The sequence below is a fragment of the Antechinus flavipes genome, chromosome 6 (genome assembly GCF_016432865.1).
Source record: "Antechinus flavipes isolate AdamAnt ecotype Samford, QLD, Australia chromosome 6, AdamAnt_v2, whole genome shotgun sequence".
Lineage (NCBI taxonomy): Eukaryota > Metazoa > Chordata > Mammalia > Dasyuromorphia > Dasyuridae > Antechinus > Antechinus flavipes.
In genome coordinates, this window is record NC_067403.1 from 218,174,237 (window position 1) to 218,200,876 (window position 26,640).

At 37.7% G+C, this 26,640-nt stretch overlaps 1 protein-coding gene across 6 annotated transcripts in view; it reads left to right on the plus strand.

Moving 5' to 3' along the window:
* The window catches only part of ANO5 (anoctamin 5), a 144,791-nt gene extending 119,140 nt beyond the window's left edge, over positions 1-25,651 (plus strand). For all 6 annotated transcript variants that reach the window (XM_051965629.1, XM_051965631.1, XM_051965634.1 and 3 more), the window contains 9 exons: positions 2,106-2,180; positions 4,300-4,522; positions 11,538-11,707; positions 12,246-12,343; positions 14,158-14,288; positions 15,757-15,962; positions 17,068-17,249; positions 18,493-18,598; positions 21,809-25,651. In XM_051965629.1, coding sequence (XP_051821589.1) covers positions 2,106-2,180; positions 4,300-4,522; positions 11,538-11,707; positions 12,246-12,343; positions 14,158-14,288; positions 15,757-15,962; positions 17,068-17,249; positions 18,493-18,598; positions 21,809-22,033 — 1,416 coding nt within the window. In that variant the 3' untranslated portion in view covers positions 22,034-25,651. The remainder of the gene's footprint in view (positions 1-2,105; positions 2,181-4,299; positions 4,523-11,537; positions 11,708-12,245; positions 12,344-14,157; positions 14,289-15,756; positions 15,963-17,067; positions 17,250-18,492; positions 18,599-21,808) is intronic.
* The last annotated feature ends 989 nt before the right edge of the window (positions 25,652-26,640 follow it).

Consider the following 26,640-nt stretch of genomic DNA (forward strand, 5'->3'; position numbering starts at 1 on the left):
AGAGCCAGGGGTTCACAGGACTGGTGTATAAAAAACATCAGTTTTCAAATGATTCCGTGCATGTGACAATCTCTATATCTTAAGCCCAATGGCCCGTGGCAAGATCCAATGAGATTCAGTCCTCCATCCCAAGTTCTGTCTCATTTCACACCTTCCCTAGTGTAATAGAGTTCATTAGTAGATGATCTCAATTCAGGTTATTCAGAGCTTTATGAAAGAATCTATTTGTTTTATGCATAGGTGGTTTGGTGGTAGCTTTCCTTCTGAAAATATTTGCCATGACCAATCCCCTGATGCCTGACCTTAAAAAGAGAGAGAAAACATTTTCATTTTCATTTCTCAGAACACCAGCGTTGCCCTAAACATGTAAAAATCCAGTGGTTTTGATGAGCTTAGTGCTTACGACTGGAAAAAGCCAACATACGTAGTTGAGTGAATCAATACTTTTCCATCATTTCTCTAATGCAAACTTTGTGTGAAATCTCCATTTGCCTGCTCTGCCAAAGTTCTATTCTCAGCACTACTAATAGTTGCCATGACTGCCCATCTAGAGGCTGTAATTGTTATACTATTTTTTATTGTACAGAAGGATCATCCTAATATATCATTAACCAGGAATTAAGATCTTTTTAGCTACATGTTCAGTTTAGAGAAGGTGCTGAGTTGAAGTTGAAATTATAACACTAGTCCTCTGCCAGGAAGATACTTAAAGAGATTTTGTTTTTTTAAAAAAAAATCCTATAAGTACCTTTGGATGAGTGATTTTAGTGGATCTCACATTGAATTTCTAATGTCTTTTGGTTACAACTCCATGATTAGAAAAACAACAAACAAAACCCCCAGTTACCATTAATCCTGTTGAAATTATAGCACCAGTCCTCTGCCAGTATATAGTGGAAGATACTTAAAGAGATTCTATTTAAAAAAAAAAAATCGTACAAGTACCTTTGGATTGAGTGATTTTAATGATGCTCACATTGAATTTCTAATGTCTGTTGGTTACAACTCCATGATTAGAAAAACAACAAACAAACAAAAATCCCAGTTACCATTAACCTTGCTAACAATTATTAACCGATAAAGTATTATATCAGAAAGCCATTTGTGAAACAATGACCATTCTACTGCACTGTGAGTAAGAATTGCTATCTTGTGGTTTGGCCACCTTCTCCTACTGGACAGCAGATAGCCTAAGGATGATAAGAGTCGGCTTGAACACCGCGTCCATGATCAGCAAGTGGGATGTCAGCGTATTAGAGAGGCCGAAGCGCCGTCTCAAGAAGCTCGGGGTTTGTCAGAGCTTGCCATTTTGGATGTCTGGCTCTGTATTTTCTTTTCCATTTTCTTTGCCTGTTTGGCTGTCCACTCCAGCCCTCTTTAAACCATCTAATCTGATATTCTAGGAAATAGAACTTGAAAGAAAGTGGACTTTAGATTTCTATGGGAAACTATTCCTCTGCTGGATGGCAATCCTCTTTTGGGTAAGACCCGGCTGCTTCCTTTCGCAGCTGGGGCCTCGGACTAACCCAACTAACCCATTACATGTAGAGGTCTGGAAGTGGTGATGGTCAGCCTTCGAGATGGTGTGGAAGAATGGGACGTGTCCAAACAGGTGCAGGTGGAAGGTTCCACAGAGCACCTCATGCAAAGCAATGCCAGTCTCAGTGATCACTGATTTGAAGTTAAGGGGTGTGGATTCACATCTTATCTCCCTGTCACATATTGCTGTGTGACTGGGCAAGGCACTGAAGGGCAGGACTCCTTTCCCCCGTTTTCAAAACAAGTGAATTGCCGGGATGTCCATTAATACACCTTCCATCCCTTCACTTACAATCTGGTTTCCTTATGAGCTTTTGAGCTTTATTGTAGCTCAGTGTCCACAAGTGTTCTGCCATCCTGCAGTGCAGGAGCAGGTGGTTCAGCTTACTGAGCTCAGCCCACAGTGCCCCTGCCTTCCCCCTGGCATTGCCTTTCCATGATCGGTGATGGGCTCGCCCAAGGTGTGCCTGCTCTCCCACAGCTACTGGGGCCTTGACAGCTGCTTGCTGTGAAACCTGTGTGGAGTGTGGATTTTGAATCTTGCTCTGCTTGCTGGCCTGTTACAGGAGCTGGAGCCTTACTTGCCCCTAACTAGTCAGGCGCTGCGGTTCTGTTTCTCAGGAGCTACCGTGTTGTTCTGGGTGAGCATCTCTTTGTCTCCTCATCCCTTTAACCACAATTTGTTTGGGGTTTGTCCTGAGGCTTGCTCTCCCTAGTGGATTTCCTTGGGAGTCTGGTGTCCCTTGTTTCACAGCATGCTTCTTGATTTTAGCCTCTCATGCAAAGTGCACCAGAGTTAGAGTTATAAGGGAAGCACTATGAGAAAAGAAATAATTCCTATTACCTAATATTCCTCCCATGTGACTAGTGAATTTTGTTCTCCCCTCCCTTCTCCAAAATGAACAGAGAAAATTTTAAACCAAAAAGACTTCAATTTTCTACCCATAAATTTTTAGTCACTTTTTTCTGGAGACATGAGTGCTTTTCTGTGTCTCTTGCCCCTAAGGGAAGAACAACTGCCCCCCATTCTTGTCTGTCTTTTGCATTTGAGCTCATTCTGGGATAACCACAGAAGGTTATCCCACAGAAGGGAAGATAAATTGTCTCCCATACATAAAAGATTCATGATTTTTTTTCACCATAGAATCTCCCACTGGAGGAACTAACTCTACTGATGCAGATCACAATCCTTCTGTGACTTAGAAGATAAATTAGAGGCTTACAGACTTACCTGGAATGTCACAGCCAGTATATGTCAGAGACCATCTTTAAATCCAGTTCTGCCTTTCTAAACAGCATACTATCAGTTATGTTGTGTTGTATCTACATCACCTATTGTCAAAGGATGGAATTAGCACACCCTATGAGAGACAATATTCTATCCAAATATTTAATCCTTCTGATTATAGCATCAGTTTCTCTATTCCATCCTCTATATATATATATATATATATATATATATTTTTTTTTTTTTTTCTTTCAACTGGTTATTAATTTAAGGAAGTGAGAAGGAATAATCTTTTAAATAGGCATTTTGGGGGTTATTAAGAGAAAGAGACAGAGTAGAATCCAGACATAGATTCAAATCCTGTCTTGTCATACATTCTACCTGAATGACACTAGGAAATAGATCACTTATCTTTTCATTATTAAGGACCTTGTTAAGACTTTAAGTTGGAGATATACTTAAGAAGCTGATTTACTTTGGTAGAATGAGTTTCCTTAAAGGGAGCTTTCTTCATGGGGAAATCAAGGCCTGGATGATAACAAACAAATCAATACCTAATACAGGTTTGACCTGTCATGATAAGCCCCTTCCCTATGACCCTTAGCACTTCTTTCCTTCCCCATTGGATTGTTAATGTGGACCATTTCCTTCTAAAACTATTACCAGCCCAAAGGAGGAGAGTATACCATGGTCTATATTTTAGGACAATAGGATTTTCTCTTGGTGAAGTACTGGTGGAGTTCTACCAATGTTTTACTTCCCATGTCCAATTCTTATCTAATCAGATCTATGATATTCTTATCATAGGCAGTTTTGGTAAAATGGTAATATCATGCATATTTTGATATAGGAGCAGAGTCTATTCCTCCCAGTTTTTGGGTTACATTACAAGTTAAATGATGCAAACCACAAAATAGGGCACCCTGGACATATATAATACCTTTCCTAGCAAGAATCCTTTTCTATGTCACACCATTACAGGCAATAACTTCTGTTTGTCTGATAGTGAAAGAAAGGGTTAGAAAGTGAGACTTTTATAGCTGTTATCTCTAGGATGGGTAGAAAGCCTGGAGTTTAAGATCTGTATATGACACCAAACTGACTCTGTCATTTGGGGATAAGTCACTTTAGCTCCTACTCTTGTGTAAGTTACATAAATATTATCAATAGAATTATCAGTCTTGAGCTAGCTCAGGAAGAAGCATCTATTCTGGGAAATTTCTGCACTCATGAATTCACTGAACTGGTCCCCAAAAGTCCTAAAACAAACCTTAGGAAATCTGGAAAACATTTTCTACTGGAATTTTGCTAGATGCAATAATACCTATATATGTGATGTTTTCTTAATATTCACATCCTGTCGATAGGAGGGGAGACAGATTTGGTGCCCTTTGCATGTTAGGCTGCTAAATTGGCTGATTAAAATGGGAAGTGACCAGTGTGCTACACAGGTCTGGGGAGTCTCCACCTTGGTTGGGTATGCAGCTCCAAGGTCTGTGGTCATAAGCTCTCCATATTTGACCTCCCCATAGATCTCTCTGATCATAGCCAGTATGATAGCGGTGATTGTGTACCGTCTGTCGGTCTACGCGGCGTTTGCAAGCATCATGGAGAATACAGAAACCCTCCAGCCCATCAGCAGTCTGCTGACTCCCCAGTTGGCCACCTCAGTCACTGCATCCTGTTTGAACTTTGTCATCATCATGATCCTGAATTTCTTGTATGAGAGGATAGCCGTGTGGATCACAGATATGGGTAAGCAAGTGCAACTGATGTTGTGCTCCCGTAGGGTAGAGTGGGTGGGGAAAGAAAAACTGACTCTCGAATTAAAGGACTTGATTCACATCCTGCAGCACTAGGTAAGTTTTCTATCTTCCCTGGTCCTCATTTTCTCATCTGTAAAGTAAAGGCATTGTACTGGATGTTCTCTGAGGACTCTTCCAGTTTTAGATCTGTGGTTGAGGCAGATAACTAAATAAGGTGTCTTTGGGGTCATTGAAACAATTTTTTAAAAATCCTAATACTAAAGCATTCATCTAAATGAGTAATTATTAATTGCAACTTCAGCTTGTCGTTTTGGGAGGTTATATTGGCCAAAATGTCATCGGGGCCCTTTGAGGGACTTGCCTTTGCAACCAGTTCACAGGTCACCAAAAAGAAAATATGTGTTTCTGAGTGTGGATGGGTGCATGAATGCATGCATGCAAATGTGTATGTGTCATCCAAATTGATTACCCATTCAGTTCACCAAATTTGGATCTGAATTACTTTTCGAAAAATTTATTGTTATTTCATACCAACCACTTCCCAGTAAGCTCCTACCCATCTATCAGCCATTTCTTTTTTAATGAAGCAAAACAGATAAGCCAAAGGAGTGGACATGTAGTCTTGTCTGCCTAAAAAATCAATCTTCTGCCTTATAGCCCTCATCTCCTTACTATGAGGAAGGCAGGAAGAATCATCAGACTTCTTGGAATTAAGAGTGAGCATTGGATTTAATCTGAGTTCTGATGTCTTCTAATTTATTTTTTACATAATTTTTATATGATTTCGTGATTACATTACAATATTTACTCATTTTTAGATTACTCTTTTGGTTATGCTTTTTCTCCTCCCCTGTGTTTCTCTTGAGATCTCCAAGAATATCATGTCTTACATCACCATGATTTTCCATTACAATCAAAGCACATGATTTTTTTTCCCTAAAAATCCACGACCATTGGACCACAGACTATGAGGAATCTTTCTAGAAACCTCAGAGGTCACTGAGTCCAACCCCTCCTTTTTACAGATAAGGAAACTGATGCATAAGGAGGTTAAATTAAGAAGGTTGACTTGCTTAGGGTCCTACATCTGATAAGCATTAAAGGTTCAATTATTATAATCCCCCTTTTTCTTAGCCCAAGACCAGCAACTCTCCTTTTTGTCCTTCTGCACTCATCTTTAGTGGTCTCTTCAGGTCTAAATGTATGATCTCATTGTTCACTGGCATCTTGGGAAACTGATGTGGGGATTATTGAATGGGCTGTTAGGAGTCAAATGGGATTTTAGAGTCCATTGAATATCCCATTACAAAAAAGGAAAGTGAGGCAGGCCAGAGAGAAGAATGACTGGATAGTAATTTTAAAGTGTGAAGACATTCTGAATTAAGATGGGTATCTAGAGGTAAAGCCCCAGATCATTTTGGGCAGATGGCATGGTAATGATGTAGGGTATAATAAGTAATTCAAGGAAATTGGCTTCCTAGTATAGCCTAGCTTCAAAAAAAGTGAAAAGTTAAAAGGAAAGAAAGGATTCTATGTCAGTACTTCAGTAACTTCCTGATCTCCTTAGTGTTAGTATTCCCTCTAAATAGTACAGATTTCAACTCTTCCATGCTTTTCAACCTTTGCTATTTTTAAGAGATTCCTTTAACTTTAAACTAATTATTTAAAGGTAAAATGCTAGCCAGATTTCTTTGAATCTTAATGGAATTTATTATCAATGTTCTCCAAAGTGTCTTTCAGCAAACATTTTTCATACTCAATGGATGTCACCCATATTTATGAAAGCAAATTTCCGGCCGTTCCATTTGCCCTCCTCCCCTTCAGTCCAACCTAGGATATGAGCACAGAAACATTTTCATTTGGCATAAGGCTGAGGCCAAATGGAGAAGGGAAAAGAGCACTGGTCTGAATGCCAGGACTCAGAGTCTTGCCACTCTGCCACTCAAACCATATGTGAGTCATTGGACAGATCACAACTACTGTTAACTGTTGTATAAATGCAAGAGTTGCCCTAAGTAGCTCTTTCCATCTGTCAACCTAAATGTCTTAGATCCCTAAATGCCCAAGTTTAGTGGTTAAACCCTTCCTGTGTAGTGCTGTTTTGTCTCTGAAGTCATCCTATGATCTGGATACCAAAAACAGTGTTAACCCAAAGAAGTAGTTTTCTAATAAATAAGGATTTCTCAGAAAGGAGAATAAAGAATAGAAAGGTGAGCTAGAAACAAGTAAATCTCCCCTGAACTTACTGCATTATTGGCCCAATTCATTTTAGCCCCTGGTTAAGAATTGGTTGAGGGTTAAGTAAATCATATTGTTCCCCCCATAAAAGCTTTATGATTTTGATTGTCTCATTTAGAAGAAAAGAGGGAGGAGCAAGGTATTACATTTAATGAGGTACCTTAGAAGTCCTTTTGTCCTAAAAGATAGAAGAAACCAGAAGAGGCAATTCTAACTCCCCTAAACAAAAGGTGGGAGGGAAAGGAAAAAGACTAAGCATTTATTAAGTTTCTATTAAGGGTCAGGAACTATTAAGCCCTTTACAAATATCATCTCATTTGATCCCCACTAATTCTGGGAAGTAGGTATTAATGTTATCCCCATTTTACAGGTAAAGTAGACAGAAGTCAAGTGATTTCTTAGGGCCACCCAGCTCATAAGTTTCTATTAGATTTGAACTCAGATCTTGCTAATTTGAGACTTAACACAATACCTGTTTTGCTACCTCACTAACTATAGCAGCTCTCATGACTTCTCCCTACTTTCTTAAACTGGTTCACAACCCCATATTGGATCTTATAACTGAATATGGAGGTCATAAAATATGATTTATTATTAGTAAATATTTGATTTGCATATCTATTTCCATATTCCTATGTTCGCCAGGGTCATATAAATATTTCTCTGGCAAAAAAGGGTCACGAGTTCGAAAAAGTTTGAAATGCCCTGATCTCCAGCAATTCTACCTCCCTTTCCTCTACAATGCTCAATACTAAATGTTCAGAATGACAATCCTGTAGTTTACATGTTGTCCTACTAAGCCAAGCTCACAGTCCTACTTATTTGACAAATGAGTCAGAAAGAAGCAAATATTCTAGATTACCTCACTTTGGACTGCTGGATTCTAATCTCAATTTTGTCACTTTACTGTGGGCTTGTTGTCTCATCGCTAAAGCGAGGGCTTTGGACTGGGTGACCTTTGAAATTCCTTTCAGCTAGAAATCAATGACTCTTTGCCCATATTACTCCTTCCCTCAAGCCATTCCCTCTAAGACTCTCTGAGGATAAGTAAACGATGAGTTATATATTACACACTTGGTGGTGTAGCAACACCAACCCAATTAAATAGCAAGAGTCCCCAAAGTTCAAATCTCTTCTGCTCCATTGTTCTCTCAACAGGAAAGGTTTTATTTTCTTATTCCAGCTCTCATGCTCTGTCATCCAATAAAAGGACAATCGGAGCAAATCAACTACTTAAAAAAAAATAACAATAATCAGCCCTACATGCAGCTTGTTTAAATGAGATGCACTTAAATAAATTCATTTTGTCATCTTCTAATTGAAATGCAGTTAAATTGCACTAAAATCAGGAGGATCACCACTAGAGCACATTATTGTATATGCCTTTATGTAAAAGGGAAGCATTAATTCAGAGTCTGTAAAAAGACATTGACCTTATAAAGTTAGCTTCTGCTGGAGGAAATTAATAGAACAAAACTATGGCCACTGCTTGTCTGGGGCTTTGGCTCCCTCTTGTGTTGAGAAAAGAATATAACTTTTTTAGCTTTGAGGTATTTTCACTGGAAATGGAAATTTCATTGCATTTTTTTTTTTCAGAACATGAATTTCCATTTTACACACATACATAAGTCTACATGTAGGTATATCTATAATGAGAGAGTGAGTGAGTAAGGAGGAAAATGATATGTATTTATAAAATTCAGGAGCCTCTAGAAAGGAGACAGCAGTCTGCAGACGATAAGAGAAACATCAATTAATGCAGAGAGCAGGATTTTTAAGTAGAAATTGTGAAAGTGTGCTTAAAAAAAACCTTAATTACTACATATCCATGTAATTCATTTATTTTATGAAACTACGTATGTTATTTTATGATTAAAAACTCTGCTGAGAAGAGGTCTGTAGTCTTCATCAGCCTTCTAAAGGGCTCTATGATAAAAAAGGGCCTTCCAAAGGATCATAGGAGAGTACTTCTACTCTCTTTATAGGAAATGCAAGTCTTTTTTTTAATTATTATAGCTTTTTATTGACAAAACAATATGTATGGGTAATTTTTCAGCATTGACCATTGCAAAACCTTCTGTTCCAACTTTTCCCCTCCTTCCGCCCACCCCCTCCCCTAGATATCAGGTAGTCTAATACATATTAAATATGTTAAAGTATCTGTTAAATACAATATATGTATACATATTTATACAATTATCTTTCTGCACAAGAAAAATCGAATTTAGAAAGAAGGTAAAGATAACCTGAACAAAAATGCAAGCAAACAATAACAGAGAGTGTAAATGCTATGTTGTGGTCCACACTCATTTCTCAGTGTTCTTTCTCTGGGTGTAGCTGGTTCTGTTCATTATTGATCAATTGGGAGTGAATTGGATCCTCATTGTTGAAGAGAGCCATGTACATGAGAATTGATCCTCATATAGTATTGTTGTTGAAGTGTATTTGGAAGCTCTTAAAGAACGAAGGCCAAGAGTAGCAAAGATCTTTCATTCTCCTTTACACTGACAGACTTCTATTGGAAACTGTTTATTTATTTTTTATTTTATTTTTTTTAATAACTTTTTATTGACAGAACCCATGCCAGGGTAATTTTTTCCCTGCACTCACTTCTGTTCCGATTTTTCCCCTTCTTCCCTCCACCCTCTTCCCCAGATGGCAAGCAGTCCTTTACATATTAAATAGGTTACAGTATATCCTAGATACAATATATATGTGCAGAACCGAACAGTTCTCTTGTTGCACAGGGAAAATTGGATTCAGAAGGTAGAAATAACCCGGGAAGAAAAACAAAAATGCAAGCAGTTTATATTCATTTCCCAGTGTTTTTTCTTTGGGTGTAGCTGCTTCTGTCCATCCTTGATCAATTGAAACTGAGTTAGATCTATTTATCGAAGAAATCCACTTCCATCAGAGTACATCTTCATACAGTATCATTGTTGAGGTATATAATGATCTCCTGGTTCTGCTCATTTCACTTAGCATCAGTTCATGTAAGTCTCGCCAGTCTTCTCTGTATTCATCCTGCTGGTCATTTCTTACAGAACAATAATATTCCATAACATTCATATACCACAATTTACTCAACCATTCTCCAGTTGATGGGCATCCATTCATTTTCCAGCTTCTAGCCATTACAAACAGCGCTGCCACAAACATTTTGTCACATACAGGTCCCTTTCCCTTCTTTAGTATCTCTTTGGGGTATAAGCCCAGTAGAAACACTGCTGGATCAAAGGGTATGCACAGTTTGATAACTTTTTGAGCACAGTTCCAAATTGCTCTCCAGAATGGCTGGATGTATTCACGATTCCACCAACAATGTATTAGTGTCCCTGTTTTCCCACATCCCCTCCAACATTCCGCATTATCTTTCCCTGTCATTCTAGCCAATCTGACAGGTGTGTAGTGGTATCTCAAAGTTGTCTTAATTTGCATTTCTCTGATTAATAATGATTTGCAGCATATTTTCATTTGGCTACAAATAGTTTTAATTTCTTCATCTGAGAATTGTCTGTTCATATCCTTTGACCATTTATCAATCGGAGAATGGGTTGATTTCTTATAAATTAGAGTCAATTCTCTATATATATTTGGAAATGAGGCCTTTATCAGAACCTTTGAGTGTAAAAATGTTTTCCCAGTTTATTGCTTCCCTTCTAATCTTGTCTGCATTAGTTTTGTTTATACAAAAACTTTTCCATTTGATATAATCAAAATTTTCTATTTTGTAGTCAATAGTGATCTCTAGTTTTTCTTTGGTCATAAATTCCTTCCTCTTCCACAGGTCTGAGAGGTAAACTATCTTATGCTCTTCCACTTTATTTATAATCTCATTCTTTATGCCTAGGTCATGAACCCATTTTGACCTTATCTTGGTGTACAATGTTAAGTGTGGGTCAGTGCCTAGTTTCTGCCATACTAATTTCCAATTTTCTCAGCAATTTTTGTCAAATAATGTGTTCTTATCCCCAAAACTGGGGTCTTTGGGTTTGTCAAACACTAGATTATTAAAGTTATTGGCTGTTTTGTCCTTTGAACCTAACCTATTCCATTGATTTTTGGAAACTGTTTAAAGGAAACCTAGAATTCTAGGGACTTCTCCAGGATGCTCTGACAATGGTAGACAGCATTGACTGTAGTAGACAAGTTGATGAAAACTCTAGTTGTACAACTTTTTCAGGTATATGATCGCTCATTCGTAAATAAATATTGTATTTATAAGATTCTAAGAAAAGGGTTCAGTTTTCATGTCTTTTCTTCCTTTTTGTCCTCCTTTTCCTCCTCCAAAAAGCTTATTTCTTGAAGTCTAAAGCAACTATGTGCATATTTAAGCAATAATAGACCAGAGTAACAGATTAGCTAATTTAGGCACAAACTTTATGAGGAAGTGTTTAGGTAATCCAGCTTTACAGAGGACAGCAAAAACATAATGTAAGAAAGGTATAGGTGGGTAGTTAGAAGGGACCTCAGAAACAATCTCATCTGATTTCTTCATTTTATGGATGAGGAAATGGATCCATGGAAGGTGTCCATGGGGAATCTTTCATGCTGGATTTAACTTAAGGCCATATAGGTTTTTCAGATCACAGATAAGGTTTGGATCTGGGTCCTTTGACTCTAGCAGCAGTTCTTATGTCACTATTCCCTGAAGGCTGGTTAGATCTTAGCCATAGTCATGTGTCCAGTTACCCAAGTGAATACTGGTTCTTGGGGAGATGCAAAACAATCTTCAGCATTAACATTCTGTGTTTTTGACCCTTCAGAAATTCCTCGAACGCACCTGGAATATGAGAACAGGCTTACCATGAAAATGTTCCTGTTTCAGTTCGTCAACTATTACTCGTCATGTTTTTATGTGGCGTTCTTTAAAGGGAAATTTGTGGGTTATCCAGGAGCCTACACATACATGTTCAGCAAATGGAGGAATGAAGAGGTAGGTCTTTTCTTCATAGAAAGATTCCTTTTGGGTCATTGGTATTTTATTAACTGCCTAATATGTGATCAGCACTGTGGTGAGCTCCTTGGCCTCTGAGAACTTACATAATTCTTCTCTCCTCAAGTTTTCCTAGGGAATTTCAAGTTCCCACTTTGTAGTTTTGTTTTGTTTTGTTTTTCACTTTGCCTTTTGGTACCTAATGCATGTGTACTTTCCTTGTTACAGCATGAATTCTTTGAAGATAAAGACTATGTCATTTTAAAAGATGTCCCTAGCACAGTGCCTTATATACAATAGCTCTTCAATAAATTTTTGTTAAATTATATTGGTCAGTCATGTCTTAGAAGACATCTGACAGACATCCCCCACCCTTCTCTAGCCCTTAAAATGATAAGTTTTACATATACATACATACATATACATACATATATAGTTCATGGTTGGTTGGGGCGCTTGTTTCTTTTCTTGGGGAAAAAGATTAGAAAATGTACTTCTCATTGTTTCTTTGCCCCTTCTTTCTTTTGCCTCTGTCCAGTGTGATCCAGCAGGCTGCCTTATAGAACTGACAACGCAGCTTACGATCATCATGGCTGGAAAGCAGATTTGGGGCAACATCCAGGAAGCCATTCTGCCGTACGTATTGCTTTGGAGTTCCCTACCTAATAATAACCATATAACATTTACACAGAGCTTTAAGGTCATAAGGAAAGCTCCCTAATTCATTTAGAGGGCCAAAACATGTAGATTCCTTTGAGAATAATGACAGTCTTACTTCCACAGCAAAGATTTGAACCAGTAAAAACCTTATCTGAAAACCAAATTGTCCCTAATTCAGTAAAGTAACACGGGCTTGGCCAAGTGTGGCTCTGTTAGACTGAGTGATATGGGAGGAAAGAGGATTTGACTGTCTCTTATTAGATGATCCCACTGAGCGAGAGAAAGACTGCTGATCTCTGCTACATCAGTAAAGATTGTAAAACCATTGGCTAGAGAGTCTTTATAAAGCCATTTATCTTTTTTTTCTCTAGAAGTGTAGAAGAAATGATGTGAAAGAAGAACCAGTGGGGGAAAAATGTTGCATTTTATTCACAACTAAGAATTAGATAAAAAAGAGGAAATTATAATGTTAAAAGCTGATGTTGACATCGTTAAAGTAGTTTATATCAATAGCTTGGAGTAGGAACACATGAGTTTGAATCCTACCTATGCCACCTATTAATTGTGTGATTACGGGGAAAGTTCCTATATCTCTTGGAGTTCAATTTCCTTCTCTATGAAATTAGTATAATACCTGCTTCCTAGAGCTGTTGTGCCATAATGAAGGCAAAATTTAAAACTGTATGTGTGTGTATGAATATTTGCATATGTTTGAATATGTCCTCAACTGTTTGACTTTGGGCAAGTCACTTAACCCCCTATTGCCTCCCCGAAAAGAGAAAAAAATGGACTCAAAGCCTCCCTCCACTCAAATTGCCTTCCTCTGGATGCTTTTCAGCATCTATCCTAAACAGGACATAATATCCCAAGCTCATCTTAGCAGGCCAAGGTGCCACAGAACCTTTATCTCCTCATTTCTGCAAGCTGCGATGCTCTTAATGTAGTCTAAGCTTGGATTAAGCATTTCTGGCTGCAACTTCAGACTACTGATTCATATTGAGTTTGCGGTCCATTAAAACTCTAAAAGATTTTTCATGCAAAGAACCGTCTAACCGTCTGTCTCACTTTGGATTGGTTTTTTTTTTTTTGCATCCAAGTATGAGCTTACAGTTATCAACTAGTGAATTTCAACCTATGAGATTCAGCTTTGTGCTGTGGCTTGTCAAGATCGTTTTTTGGATTCTGACTTTGTCATCCAGTGCTTAAATTAACTATCCTTCCAGATTTGTGCCCCTTGGAGAGGTGATAAGTATGGCATCCATTCCTATATCCAAATTATGAATCAAAATGTTAAACCACTCAGAACCAAGTAGAGAATCCTGAGTTACTCCATGGAGATCTGCTGCTAAGGTGACATCATAAAGTTCTAACTCTGAATCTGCTGCTGGCTACTGCTACTGGTATTAACTGGCTCTTTTATAGCAATGTGAAATCTGAAAAGTCCTTTACATGCATGATCTCATTTGAATCTAATTTGAGCCTTTTGAGGTAGACCACTCTGTGTTGTTATCATTCAAATAATGAGGAAACCAGTGTTCAAAAGGTTGGGATTTGCCCATACTCACATGACTAGTAAGTGTTGGAAGTAGGACCGGAACCCAGGTATTCTTGACCCCAAAGAAAGCATTCTATCTATTACATGAAGCTGGAACAAGTCAGTTGTACTTCCCGGGTTTTACTTTCCCCATCCATTTCCAAAGAGACTATTGGACTGTTACGCACATGGTTCCTTTAAGCTCTAATTACTACTTTGTTTTATTCCAATCCATCCCTTCTCCCTCTTCTCACAGTTGGGTTTGGAACTGGTGGCGACGCCGGAGAGCAAGGACTAACTCTGAGAAATTGTACAGCCGATGGGAGCAGGATCATGCTCTTCAGAGTTTTGGGCCCCTGGGGCTGTTCTATGAGTACTTAGAAATGGGTAAGTTCTTTTTAGCTTTCTTATTGAAGAACTTGTTCGTCAGAGAGGAAGGTAGTATTTATTAATGGATGACAGTTATGGTTAATCAATAAATATTAAGAACCCACTGTTATGCTGAGCACTCTGCTAAGCATTGGACTTGTTACTGACTTGTAACATGGCACATGTTAAGAAGTGAAGTCTAATAGTTTAAAGAGACAAAAAAGAAAAAAAAAACAATTTAAAGACATTAATCCCTAAACTGTAAAGAAATAGGAAGTTATTTGCCACTATACTTACACCTATTGATCTGTATTGAATTTGTTGACTCTCAGACTCTGCCAGCAGAGGGAGCCAAAGGGAATAGTCAAGTACAGAATACTCAATTGTTAGTATATATAATCAATTAACTAGCATATTTATTAATTAGCTAGCATTTACTAAGTACCTACTATGTGCCAACCATTATGCTAAATGCTGAGGATATAAAGAGAAGAAAAGATAGTCTGTAGCCTCAAAGATCTTTTGGCTAAATAGGGAAAACTACATGCAAGCATCTATGTAAAAACAAGATTTATATAGGATTGGTCAGGGATAATCCCACTGGAAATGAAGTAGCATCAAAGAAAACTGAGAAAGGCTTCTTGTAGAAGACAGGGCTTCAGCTGAAATTTGAAGGAAGCCAGGGAAGCTAGGAGGAAGAGAGAAGGAAGGAAAGCGTTCCAGGCATAGGGGAACAGCTAGTGAAAACACTCAGAATGAGAAGATGAGGATTAGAAAGGGCCATGGTCTATCAAATCATCACAAGAAGGGATTGGTTGGACAAAAGCTTGCTTTACTGATTCTGGGGACACTAGGGACTTTTCATAAAGTTTTAAAGGATCATAGATGGTAAGATCAAGAAATCTGTGATGGAAGTATCCTTACAGAAGATCTAGACTAGCCCTCTCATTTTATCACATGATATTATGAAAAAATGCTAATCCAGAGACTGAAAATCTGGATTTGAATCCTGGCTTAGCCATTTATTATTTGGGTGACTTTGAGAAATCATTTAGCTTCCCCGGATCTCAGTTTCCTGATCTATAACATGAAGAAGCTGGAGTTCTTCCAGTTCTAGATCTAGATCTCACGAGGCAAATTTGGGACAATTACAAGGAAGGGCTAATTTAAACACCAGGCACACACTTTATAGAATTCCTGATGCAGTTCAGGCTAAAATCATAAGTAACATTATTAAAGGACTTTGGTAAATCTATGGCTCATAGACCATCCATACTGGCAGAGAGGGATTGTGGGAGTTTCATTCCCAACCTTGAATTTTGAAAGACTATACCTTCCTATTACATGGCTAGTTTTTACCCCTGTAATGAAGAGAATGCAGTTGTTTATGTCTTTGCAACTTTGCAACTGGCATAGTGGATTGCATACAACAGACACTTAAAATGGTTGTGAACTGAAGTTGGCGCTTCTGATTCTTTCTATACAGTCATCCAGTTTGGCTTCATCACACTCTTTGTGGCCTCCTTTCCTTTGGCTCCTCTTCTTGCCCTTATGAACAACATTTTGGAAATCCGAGTTGACTCTTGGAAACTGACCACCCAGTACAGGAGGCCTGTGGCTGCCAAGGCCCACAGCATTGGAGTGTGGCAAGAAATTCTCAATGGCATGGCTGTTTTGTCCGTTGTTACTAATGTAAGTTGACTATTTTAAACTAAGTGATTGATTTTCTGGGTGGGAAGTTTGTTTCCTGAGGATATGACTTTAGCAAATCAACTCTGTACATTTGATTCTTCCTTCTGGACCTAAAGAGCAATATCTCATTCTGATGTTGATTTTTTTTCCTGGTTCTAGCATTCTAGAGCTTTTAGGAGAAGACTTGTAATGTATGGAACCCAGCACCAAATTTTAAATTTTTGTCTATCAAAGGGAAAAAGAAAGTATGGAAGTTGCAGTTGCAGATTTAGGCTCCACTTAAGGAGAAAACATAATAGTGAGAGCTAACCAGCAGTAAAAATAGGGGAGATTAATTCAAACCTCAGTTCAACCAATATATTATTTTGATTATCATTTTACAGATAAGGATATTGAGGCAGGTAAAGGTTAAGGCACTTGTCTACATTCAAGCAACTAATAAGACTATATTTGAACTGAGATTCTCTTTCCACTGCCCTATCTGCTTTCTTCCTAAGTGTGATGAAATGTGGAATGAGTGTTCCTATGTGCCTTTTTACCTTTTCATTCAGCCTTGTCCATCACTGGGGGAAATAGATTCTGTAACAGGGGTCCTCAAACTTTTTAAATAGGGGCCAGTTCACTGTCCCTCAGATTGTTGGAGGGCCGGACTATAGTAAAAACAAAAACTTTGTTTTGTGGGCTTTTAAATAAAGAAACTTCATAGCCCTGGGTGAGGGGGATAAATGTCCTCAGCTGCTGCATCTGGCCCGCGGGCAATAGTTTGAGGACCCCTGCTACAATATGACCTCCAATCTATCCCTTGAAACATATACAGACTCCACCTCTGACCAACAAGAATGATCAGTAGAAATGACTATACCTAATCTCAATAGGCCCTTTCATAACACTGGTGTTAAGGGATAAGGATAACACGATATTTTTGGATTTCCATGATGACAGTAAGGAAGGTGGACTTTTCAGAGCAATATAAACAAGAGCTGTTGTAGTTACAGTGTTAATGCACTCTTCTAGTATATTTTTACTTTGTTTGTAAAGGTATCTATATGACTGATGAGATCAACGGTGCTTTCACTACTCACTTGTTTTTCCTCACTGGTTTCAGGCCTTCATTGTTGCCTTCACCTCAGACATGATTCCCCGGCTGGTTTACTATTATGCCTACTCAACTGACAACAATTCCCCCATGTCTGGATACATCAACAACAGCCTTTCCGTGTTCCAGATTTCTGACTTTCCAAATACTACTGTACCTGCGGGGAGCACAGGCTCATTCACCACTTGCAGGTATCTGGTTTAATCCTCTTACTTGTTATGAGTCTTTCCTGACATCAGTATCTTAGACCTTTCCTGGGAGTCCAAAAGTCTAGACCATGACTAAATAGCGGTTTACCTGGAATGATCCTATAACCTGTGAAATTTAGAGTGTTTCTCCATCAACTAGAAAAGTAGGATAAAACAAGTGCCAGAATCTCCTCTCATCTTTGGCTATGAGTCTTCTGAATATCAAAAATCACAAGAAAAAGGATCCCTAAAAATAATTATGATTCTAATAATGATAATGGTGATGCTGACTTTTATTTTTGATCTGAATCTGGGGTTTAATGTACATGAGAGAATTTTTGATTTGGAATCCCAGGATGAGTAAAGGAATTCCCAATAGAGAAGCAAATTTGCTCATATTCTTAGAGAGTTGAATGAGACAGTGAGAAATTAAGAGATTGTCAGAGACAGGATATAACTTCTTTACTCCATGGCTAGTACTCCATCTATTATACTAAATAAATTAAAAACTGGGATTGATAGTGCTTTAAGGTTTGCAAAGCATATTCTATACATTATCCTATTTGAGCCCCACAATAACCCTATAAGGTAGGGAATAGAGGTATTATCCTCCTCATCTGAGGGTAGCTAGGAAGTTCAATAGATAGAACTCTTAAATTGGAATCAGGAAGACTCATCTCCATGAATTCAAATCTGGCCTCAGATACTTGCTAGCTGTGTGATCCTTGGCAAATCCTTAACCCTGCTTACCTCAGTTTCCTCAACTGCAAAATGATCTGGAGAAGGGAATGGTAAACCACTCCATTGTCTTTGTCAAGATATCCCCAAATGGGCTCATGATAGATCAGACGTGATTGAAAAACAGATGAAAAACAAGAAAAACCATTCTTTTCTAAGATAAGAAAAATAAGAATTTATTAAGCACCTACTACATACCAGCCACTATGCTAAGTACTGTATAACATGGCTAAACATTGTGATACAGTGATAATATCTCTATATTTCAAGGGACCAGATTTCAAGACCTTCCCCTGCTGCTTATTGCTTTCTTGACCCCGAGGAAGCCCCTACATCCCTTTGGACTTTCTAAGTTTCCTAATTTGTAAAAAGAGAGAATTGGATGAGGATACCGAAATCCCTTCCAATCATACAGGTTCCTACAAATGCTTCATATGCATACCATCTGTCACTTCCTGATAAAAAGGAAAACCTGCAGCTTCTGACTGTGTTCCTTTTCCCAATATAGGTATAGAGATTATCGCTATCCTCCTGACCATGAAAAGAAATACTTGCACACCATGCAATTCTGGCACATTCTTGCTGCCAAGATGGCCTTCATCATCATTATGGAAGTAAGTCCTTCCTTGTTATCTAACCCATCCTTGTGTTGCTCTCTCTGATAATAAGATATTACTTTTCAATCTTCTTCTGATATTTATGAGATACCGGGCATTTTTTTCTATGTTTCTGAAATAAGAATTGTACTCAAGAAAGAAATTGGTATCAAGAAAAAAGTTATCTAGGAAATCTCTAATGCACTAAAAAATTATTACTCTACTGCAGGGTGCTCATTGTTATTGTGCAAAATACAAAAGTAGAACATCTAGTTCTTGCCTCAGGAAAACATGATAGTTGTTCTGAAATATTTGAAGCGTTATTATGGAGATAAGGAGATAAACTTGTCCTAATCGTCCCCCAAGGACAGGATTAGGAGTATTGGATAGAAATAACTGAAGAATAGATTGAGTCTAGTTGTAAATTTTTTTAATAGCTGAACTATCCACATATGGAATGAGTTATCTGGGGAAGATAATGAGTTCACCATCACTAGAAGTCTTCCTGTGGGAAGCAGAATGACCACTAACTAGGAATGTTGGAGAGGGAATTCTTAATCAAATGTGGGTTGAACCAGATGGCCTCTAAGGTACTTTGCAACTCTGATTCTATGGTTTTTGTGAGTAGACAAGGAAGACTTCATGGGTAGATGTGGGTCTTAGCTAGCCTTGAAGGATAAGTAGAATTTAAATAGGAGGCATAGAAAAGAAAGATTGAAAATGACTTGAGTCCTACAAACAGATCATATCTCAAGAAGAACAGCCAGGATGTGAAGGGGCTTAGAAATTATCTTCTCGTTGGAACAACTAAAGGAGCGGGGTAGAATAGGGGGTGAAGCTTGAAGAAAGGCTAGACAGAGAATCATCTCAGAATTGGAGGAGAAGCCAGAGTTATTTAGTTTAAACCATATCTGAGCAAAAACCCAAACTGGTATACCCTCACATATTGTTCTTTCTGTAATTGGAAGAAACATTGGAAGGCATCTAGTACGGTCTCTTATTCAATTTAGGAGTCTTCTCTATATCATGTTGCTGAAATGTAGTTGTCCAGCCTTTCTCATTATCTTGTAAGTCAGTTCTTTTTCCATTTTGAAGTTGGGACTGTCTTTTTTATGGTAGAAATTACAGTCAAGCTGACTTTGGTCTGGTGTGAGGAAGGGAAATTCCCACACTCCACTAAGGCACTATAAGGAACTTTAGTCTTCACTGAAGAGGGATATTTCCTTCTTTTATCTAAAATTAGAAACTTGCTGGAATTTTCATTTGGACTCAGGGAATTCTGGAGTCTCAGTTGATGAGCTTTTGCTCCTTTGTTATTCCTTGTGTCATCTACCCCAGTTGTATTCGATGCACAGCCTGCAGCCCATGACAATCTGAATGCTTCCTGAATCAAATTACAATGTAGTGGAAAAAAATAAATTAAAAATATGTAGTTGAGAAATATTTAACAAAGTAAATAAAAATTAAGTAAAAGTAGATACTATATTTTAAAACTAAGTCTATATGAAACCTGCAGGGATTCTTATGTGTATGGATTACTGATCCTCATTTTTATTTGAGTTTTAACACCATTGGTCTATTCCAACCATGGGCTGCCATAAGCAAAAGTGAGAAGAGGCATAATTCTTCACTCAACCAGTTTCCCATTCTCTCCAAATGGCTTAGTTTTAATTTCTCAAACCATGTTCTAGATAATGTATTAAGCCCAGCCAGAAAACAGTGTGTCAAACTATTTAATGTAGCCAGTCTGATAGCATGCTATCTATGCTACTACTAGCCCTCTCCCTGTTTTCTCCAATAGCAACATTGTTTTGTGCTGCCTTTTGTCTTTCTACCCCTCCTACTTATTATTTCCATTTTTTGTCTCCTCCCCTTCTCCCTCTGTCTCCTTCTCTCTCTCTCTCTAAAATATGTACACACATATGTTTAAGTGCACATTACAGATGTTTTCAAACCCTGCTATGAGGTCAGAAACCTTAAAAGAAAAAAAAATTAAAAGATGATTCTCTGTCTGTCTAGCCTTTCTTCAGGCTTCACACCCTACTCTACCCTACTCCTTTAGTTGTTCCAACTAGAACATAATTTCTAAGCACCTTCCCATCCTGGCTGTTTTTCTTGGGGTACGATCTGGTTTGTAAGATTAATGTCATTTTCAATCTTTCCTTTCTATGCCTCCTATTTAAATCCTACTTATCCTTCAAGGCTTCAAATATTTCAGGACAATTATCATGTTTTCCTGGGGTGGGGGGGGAGAATCGGTAAGTTTGGCTCTGCAGATTCTATAAGAAATGCACAAATCTCTGGAAGATACCTGGTATAGGAATCCTAATAGGGAACTGAGAAGGTGACTCCAATCTCAGGCTACAAAAGCCTTGTTTTATCAGAAGCAGCAAGAGTTAGGTCATGGGAGATCATTATCCCATAATCTCATTATCAGCCTTCTGGAATCAAGTTGGTACTGCTATGATCAGAGTTTTTAAAAAGTCTTACAAAATTGTTTATTTTTTTCGATGGCATCATTATTATTTAACTTGTTTTCTTCTCATTCTGTTCACTTTATTCTTTGTCAGTTCATAAATATCTTACTAAATTTCTCTTAGTAACTCGTTATATTGTGAGCTCCCTGTTAAATTGTGAGCTCCTCCACAGCTAGAATGAACACTATTGGGAATGGCTTAAAGAAGGCCCCTATATAAAGGCTTTGAGATTCCTTTCAACTCTGAGCTTCTTGTGATTCTTTGGCATTTTTACTACCCACATTTAAAAACTATCTTAGAATTGTCTAGTTCTTCCATTATTTTGTAAATCACTTACCAGTGCTAAGTAGCTTCTGAGTTGAGATGTCCACTCCAATCTTCTTGGCTCAGTTTTGCTTTGGTACTACCTCTTTTAATATTGACTCTAGTTGCTAGTAGATTGGGTTTATTGAGTAGGTAGCCGAGTGCTTAGGGGAGCTTAATTTCTTTGAATGTAGAAAATTCTTATAAAAATATTAATGTGGATAACAAAACAATTCCAGTAATACAGAAGATAGTAGAATAGAAATAACATTGGGTCAAGAATCTGAAGTCTTGGATTCAAATTCCAGTTATTTTTGACATGTTGGGAAGGTGTCCGATTTCTTTAGGCCTTAGTAAATAAGACTATTTGACAAGATAGTCTTTAAAGTTCTTTGGTTGTTCTGATTATCCTGAAATGTTCTCTCTCTTTTTTTAATTCTTCCTCTAGCACATTGTTTTTATTGTCAAATTCTTTGTGGCCTGGATGATCCCTGACGTCCCATCTGAGGTGAAAGCCCGAATCAAACGGGAAAAGTTCCTCACCATCCAAATCCTCCATGAGTATGAGCTCAACAAACTCAAGGAGAATCTGTGCAATAGGACAGATTATCAAGTGGAGAAGGAAGTTATCGCCACAGAAGGGAAAAGGGAGCTGGCACAGATAATGGGATAGCCAACAAACCCAACTGACACCTGGTGTCCTGACTTGCCTCATTTCTCTGGGACTTGGTTTTGGGACAGGAACCAGAGGTGCATTTTGGCTCTTTATTTGTTCACCCAAAGATTTTTAAACTCTTATAGAAGCCACTGGTCCCAAGCTTTGCCGCGTCGGAAAGCCATTGTAACTTCACGGTGCCAGCTCTTGTCACATGCTGTTTTATGGATTTCTGTGTGTAACTGTTAAAGTGTGTGTCCAGAATCCACTTATCAGAAGATCATGGAGTGTTGCTACTTAATTTTCCTGGTAAGGCTGTATTTCATCCTCCAGTACATCGGCATGTTATCAAAAATTTCCGTCCTCTAGAACATTTTGTACACTTTGGTTTAAGTCTTCCCATCAAGTGATTTTAACAGCGAAAATGAAAAGGAAAGGACTGTGTCTTCCGGAGTGTGCACATCTTGCCACTTTACTCAAAGAACTAAAATCAGTTGATTTAAAAGAAATGCACACATTCACACACAAATACAACAAAACATTACCACAAAAAATAAAACTACATCAGGTGAAACATGATTTTCTGGGCCCAGTGCTTAAATTTAATCAATTAAATGTCCATTAAAATCCAGGAGGGCTGGCCTTCCAGGAAATTTCATAATTTTCCCCCCCAAAGATAGACTTCTAAAGCATTACATAGAATTAATTCATCCCAGTTCTTGAATGCTATTGTCTGGGAACCAGGCATGCTTTATTGTGTTGCATTTCTGTGAGTCCTCACAAGGATAAAATGGGTTGTACAGAAGCTAATATCTTATATTTAAAGAAATCAAGACAATGTATAGTAATGTATCTGCTATCTTTAAAATTATGAAGTTGGTAGAATTATTATTGTTATTATTGAAGCCTTGCCTTCCTTGCTTCTCTTGCCTCATGGAGCCGTTTTTGCATATTATCAGACAGTAGCATTAGCCATGTGTATCAATTGGCCATAAGCTGTTTATGAAATGTGTACTTGTGAAAGCGATTTCAAGCCTTTTGAAAATTACTTCACACCCGTTTTCTATGGCTATAAAAGCCTATACCATGCTCAGTGCCTTTTTTCTATGTCTTTGATACATATGAAATGAAAGTATCGGTCCTCGAGTAAACACTCTGTATTATATTTCAAACACAAGCCTGCAGACCTTGAGAAGTGATCAACTTAACAATGAATGCCCTGTGTTGTCTGTGGAGGAAGAGTGATCATTAGTCTCGTTAGATGAATCGGTAATATACTTGTTGTCTGTCTTCCCAAAATGAAGTATAAGGTATACTTTACATACATTAGTAGGATTCTAAAGTCCTTGAACCGAAATCACACATACATATGTACATATCTATACATAAACACTATATGTGTATACATACATCATTTATATATATTAAAAATAGAGGAACAGATCAGTTTGGTACTATTTGGACCCTTTACTTCCTAGCTTGTGTTCAGTTTTAAATGAATGACCTTTTTCTATCCTGGGACATTATGAAAATATTTGATCAGAAAAATTCTAACAGAATTTCTCTTAGGATTTTCCATGTTAATTACCTACCTCCTCCAGCACACAGCGTACTTTTGCTATCATCCAAGAAATGGCAAATGGCATAGGTTAATCCTCCAGTGACTGAGGCTTTGAAGTCTCCATATCACAAGTCTGGGTCTGGTAAATCCCAAGACAACCCTTCCCACACACCCTTTTCACAATGCTTCCACTATCATCCCTACTGCCAATCACCAATTCAGATTGTGCCATCAGTTGGGCTGACTGTTAATTTTTTTTTTTTTTGTATAAATCTAAATGTGCTACTGGTCATTATAGATCTAACATGCAGGCTATTGAGCCACTTGAGAACCAACCTGGTATTAAGTGCAATAAGCCACCAATGGTTTTCCTTTATGCCAACTTGTATGCTGCTAATATATTGCACATGATTCATTTACCATGTTGTTTTCTCCTCCTTGTATATAAGTTTGAGTTTATTCTGCTTAAATGGTTTCTGACAGCTTCATGAAGCAAAATAAATCCCGTGAAAGTCCCCTCCAAAGTGCTAATTTTGCAATGTGAATTGGAACGCAAAGACCAATTCTTGTTTTGCTAGAATGTGCATGAAATGACCACAAATGGAAGAAAACATTTTTTAAAAAATACTCCAAAATGAGGCACTTAAAGTGTTAGGTGGACTTTTTATTTTGAAAGAGAGATCATGGAGAATATAAGGTGCCCCAGAAGTCTTAATAAGCTTCAATAAATATACTAAGACGTTTGTCCCTTTAAAGGGACATATTATACTTTGTATTTACGGTTAATTCTTCCTTCTCGAGGGATCTCCTTATTCCAAAAACTCTGAAGTTTGCCATCGCTCAATCAATTCTACCCCAGACTAAAATTTTCTTTGGAGAAAATCTTTTTAACAAGCATTTCGTGATGGACATCTTCTGGGGAGTGGGAGTGGGGAGGGTCTCCATCATTTGGTTTGGTGATGCTTATTTATCAATGAAGCTGATGGATGTGTTTTTAGTAGTAGTCCAGGACTACTACTAGCTACATGTTGACTCTAGCTTGACATTTTTACAAGAGTTGAAACAGACATGTAATGGCATTCACACCCTTGTCCCCCACCATTATTTTTTCTCCATAAAAATATAGGCCACAAAACACTAACATCATGGTATCACCCAGAAGGGAGAGTCTGGATTGTGTGAAAATTCTTTTTCCCACTTCTATGACTCCCCCTGCTTAGCACACGTTATCACATTCAATCGAGGTGTTACAAAAATAGTATATACTGTATTTGTGTGTTGGGAGGAGTTCCTTCTTATTAAGTTGACTCAAAAGTCCAAAGGCAACATCCTTGGGGTTTAAACAGTGGTATGGTTTTCCTGGCTTTTGAGACTAAATAAATACATAACAAAAAGTGTCCTTTAATTCAAGGAGAAATGATCCCATAGGGCATCACTACAGCACTTAGCATGGCTGCCACACTCTGCCTCCCTCAACTTGTCTCAGGAGAAAATTGTGCTGATGGAATAAGACTATTGATGGCTGTACTCTTAGTTGGGGAAAAAAAAAGAAGAAAAAAAGAAAAGAAACATTGTAATGGGAAGTTTTATTTGTTATTGAACAGATACAAAATGTCTGCTATTGAAGGAGATAGAATGTCAGGAAGTAGCTATAGGATCATGAAGGAAGCATACTACCAAGTAACACTATATCCTTTTTATAGCCATTTTCTCTTGTCTGTTTACTGCTCTTTTGCCATTGTACATGATTGTTCATGTTGGCTTTTCCAATCAAAGAAATAATCTGGGCAGGGAAGGAGAGGATTGTGGGAAAGGGGGGAGTGACCTGTGTACTTCAGTCATTCACTTCCCTGCCTAGATCCCAAAACATAATGTTTTTATTGTTGTTATTGATTGTGAATAGCTAGTAGTGATTTGCTATTCTGTGGTACCCTGATAATGACTCCGCCTTATTGCATCCCATCTCCCTGTTTTGTTTTGTTTTTTAATGTAAATGTTGCTTTTAGTCAATCTGTATATGAATTTCAGGAGATGTGAATTCAGTCAGTAAATAAAGCAACATTTGATTTTTTAAACTGTGCTTTTGATAATCTTTTAATTTGTGTGTATGTGTTTGATAATAAAATGTCAGTGGTCTTTTCACTTGGTTTGGGTGCCTTGGAAAATTTTTGTATTACCTTGCAAATGTCAGAAGGAATATTAGAAACCATCTCATCTAACTTCATTTAGAGAATGAAGCTGAGCTCCAGAAAAGGGAAGTTATATTTCTAAGATTGTATAATAAAGCTTTGTTATGCAACAAAGCTTGAGTTATCCAGGGCCTAAATCTCTTATGATTTGTAGATCAATGTTTTTTCCACAACACTATTGTGCCTCCCACAAATTGTCTTATATATAATTTATATCTATCTATCTATCTATCTATCTCTATATATATTCAAATTTATGGAAATGTTGAAACCATGTTAGCCTTTGGCGGGGGGGGGGGGGGGGGGAAGGAAAGGAAACACATGGGATAAAGTGAAAAAAAAAAAATATATATATATATATATATAAATTTTTGAAAGTGCCATTTGCAAGTCTAAAATCACTTCATTACTTCAAACTCTTTAATATACAAATTAGTTTGCTCACAAATTTGTCATAGATAATGTAAGAGTTGAAAAGACTTTAGAGTCAATGTGATGACAAATTCTCTATAACATCAGAAAATCTAGATGAATATTTCTGAGGAGGCAGAAAAAAATTAGCCTATGTGTATAAAAATTTTAAACAAATCAAACAAAACCAATTGTAGAATCCGACTCATGGTTGAAAGATATGTAATCTTGGAGTCATGGGGTATGTATTACACCTGTTCCCTAGAAACATTCCCAACAGGTCACTCAGGCTTTGTTCAAACACTTCTAATGAGGAGAAATCCACTCTCCCTCTAAGTCAGTTCATTCCACTTGGGGCTATTCTTGTTGCTAAGAAACTTTTCCCACATAGAATGGAAATCTACATTTCTGCAATTTCTACATATCATTTCTTGTTCCTTCCAGGGGAAACCTGGACAAGTCCA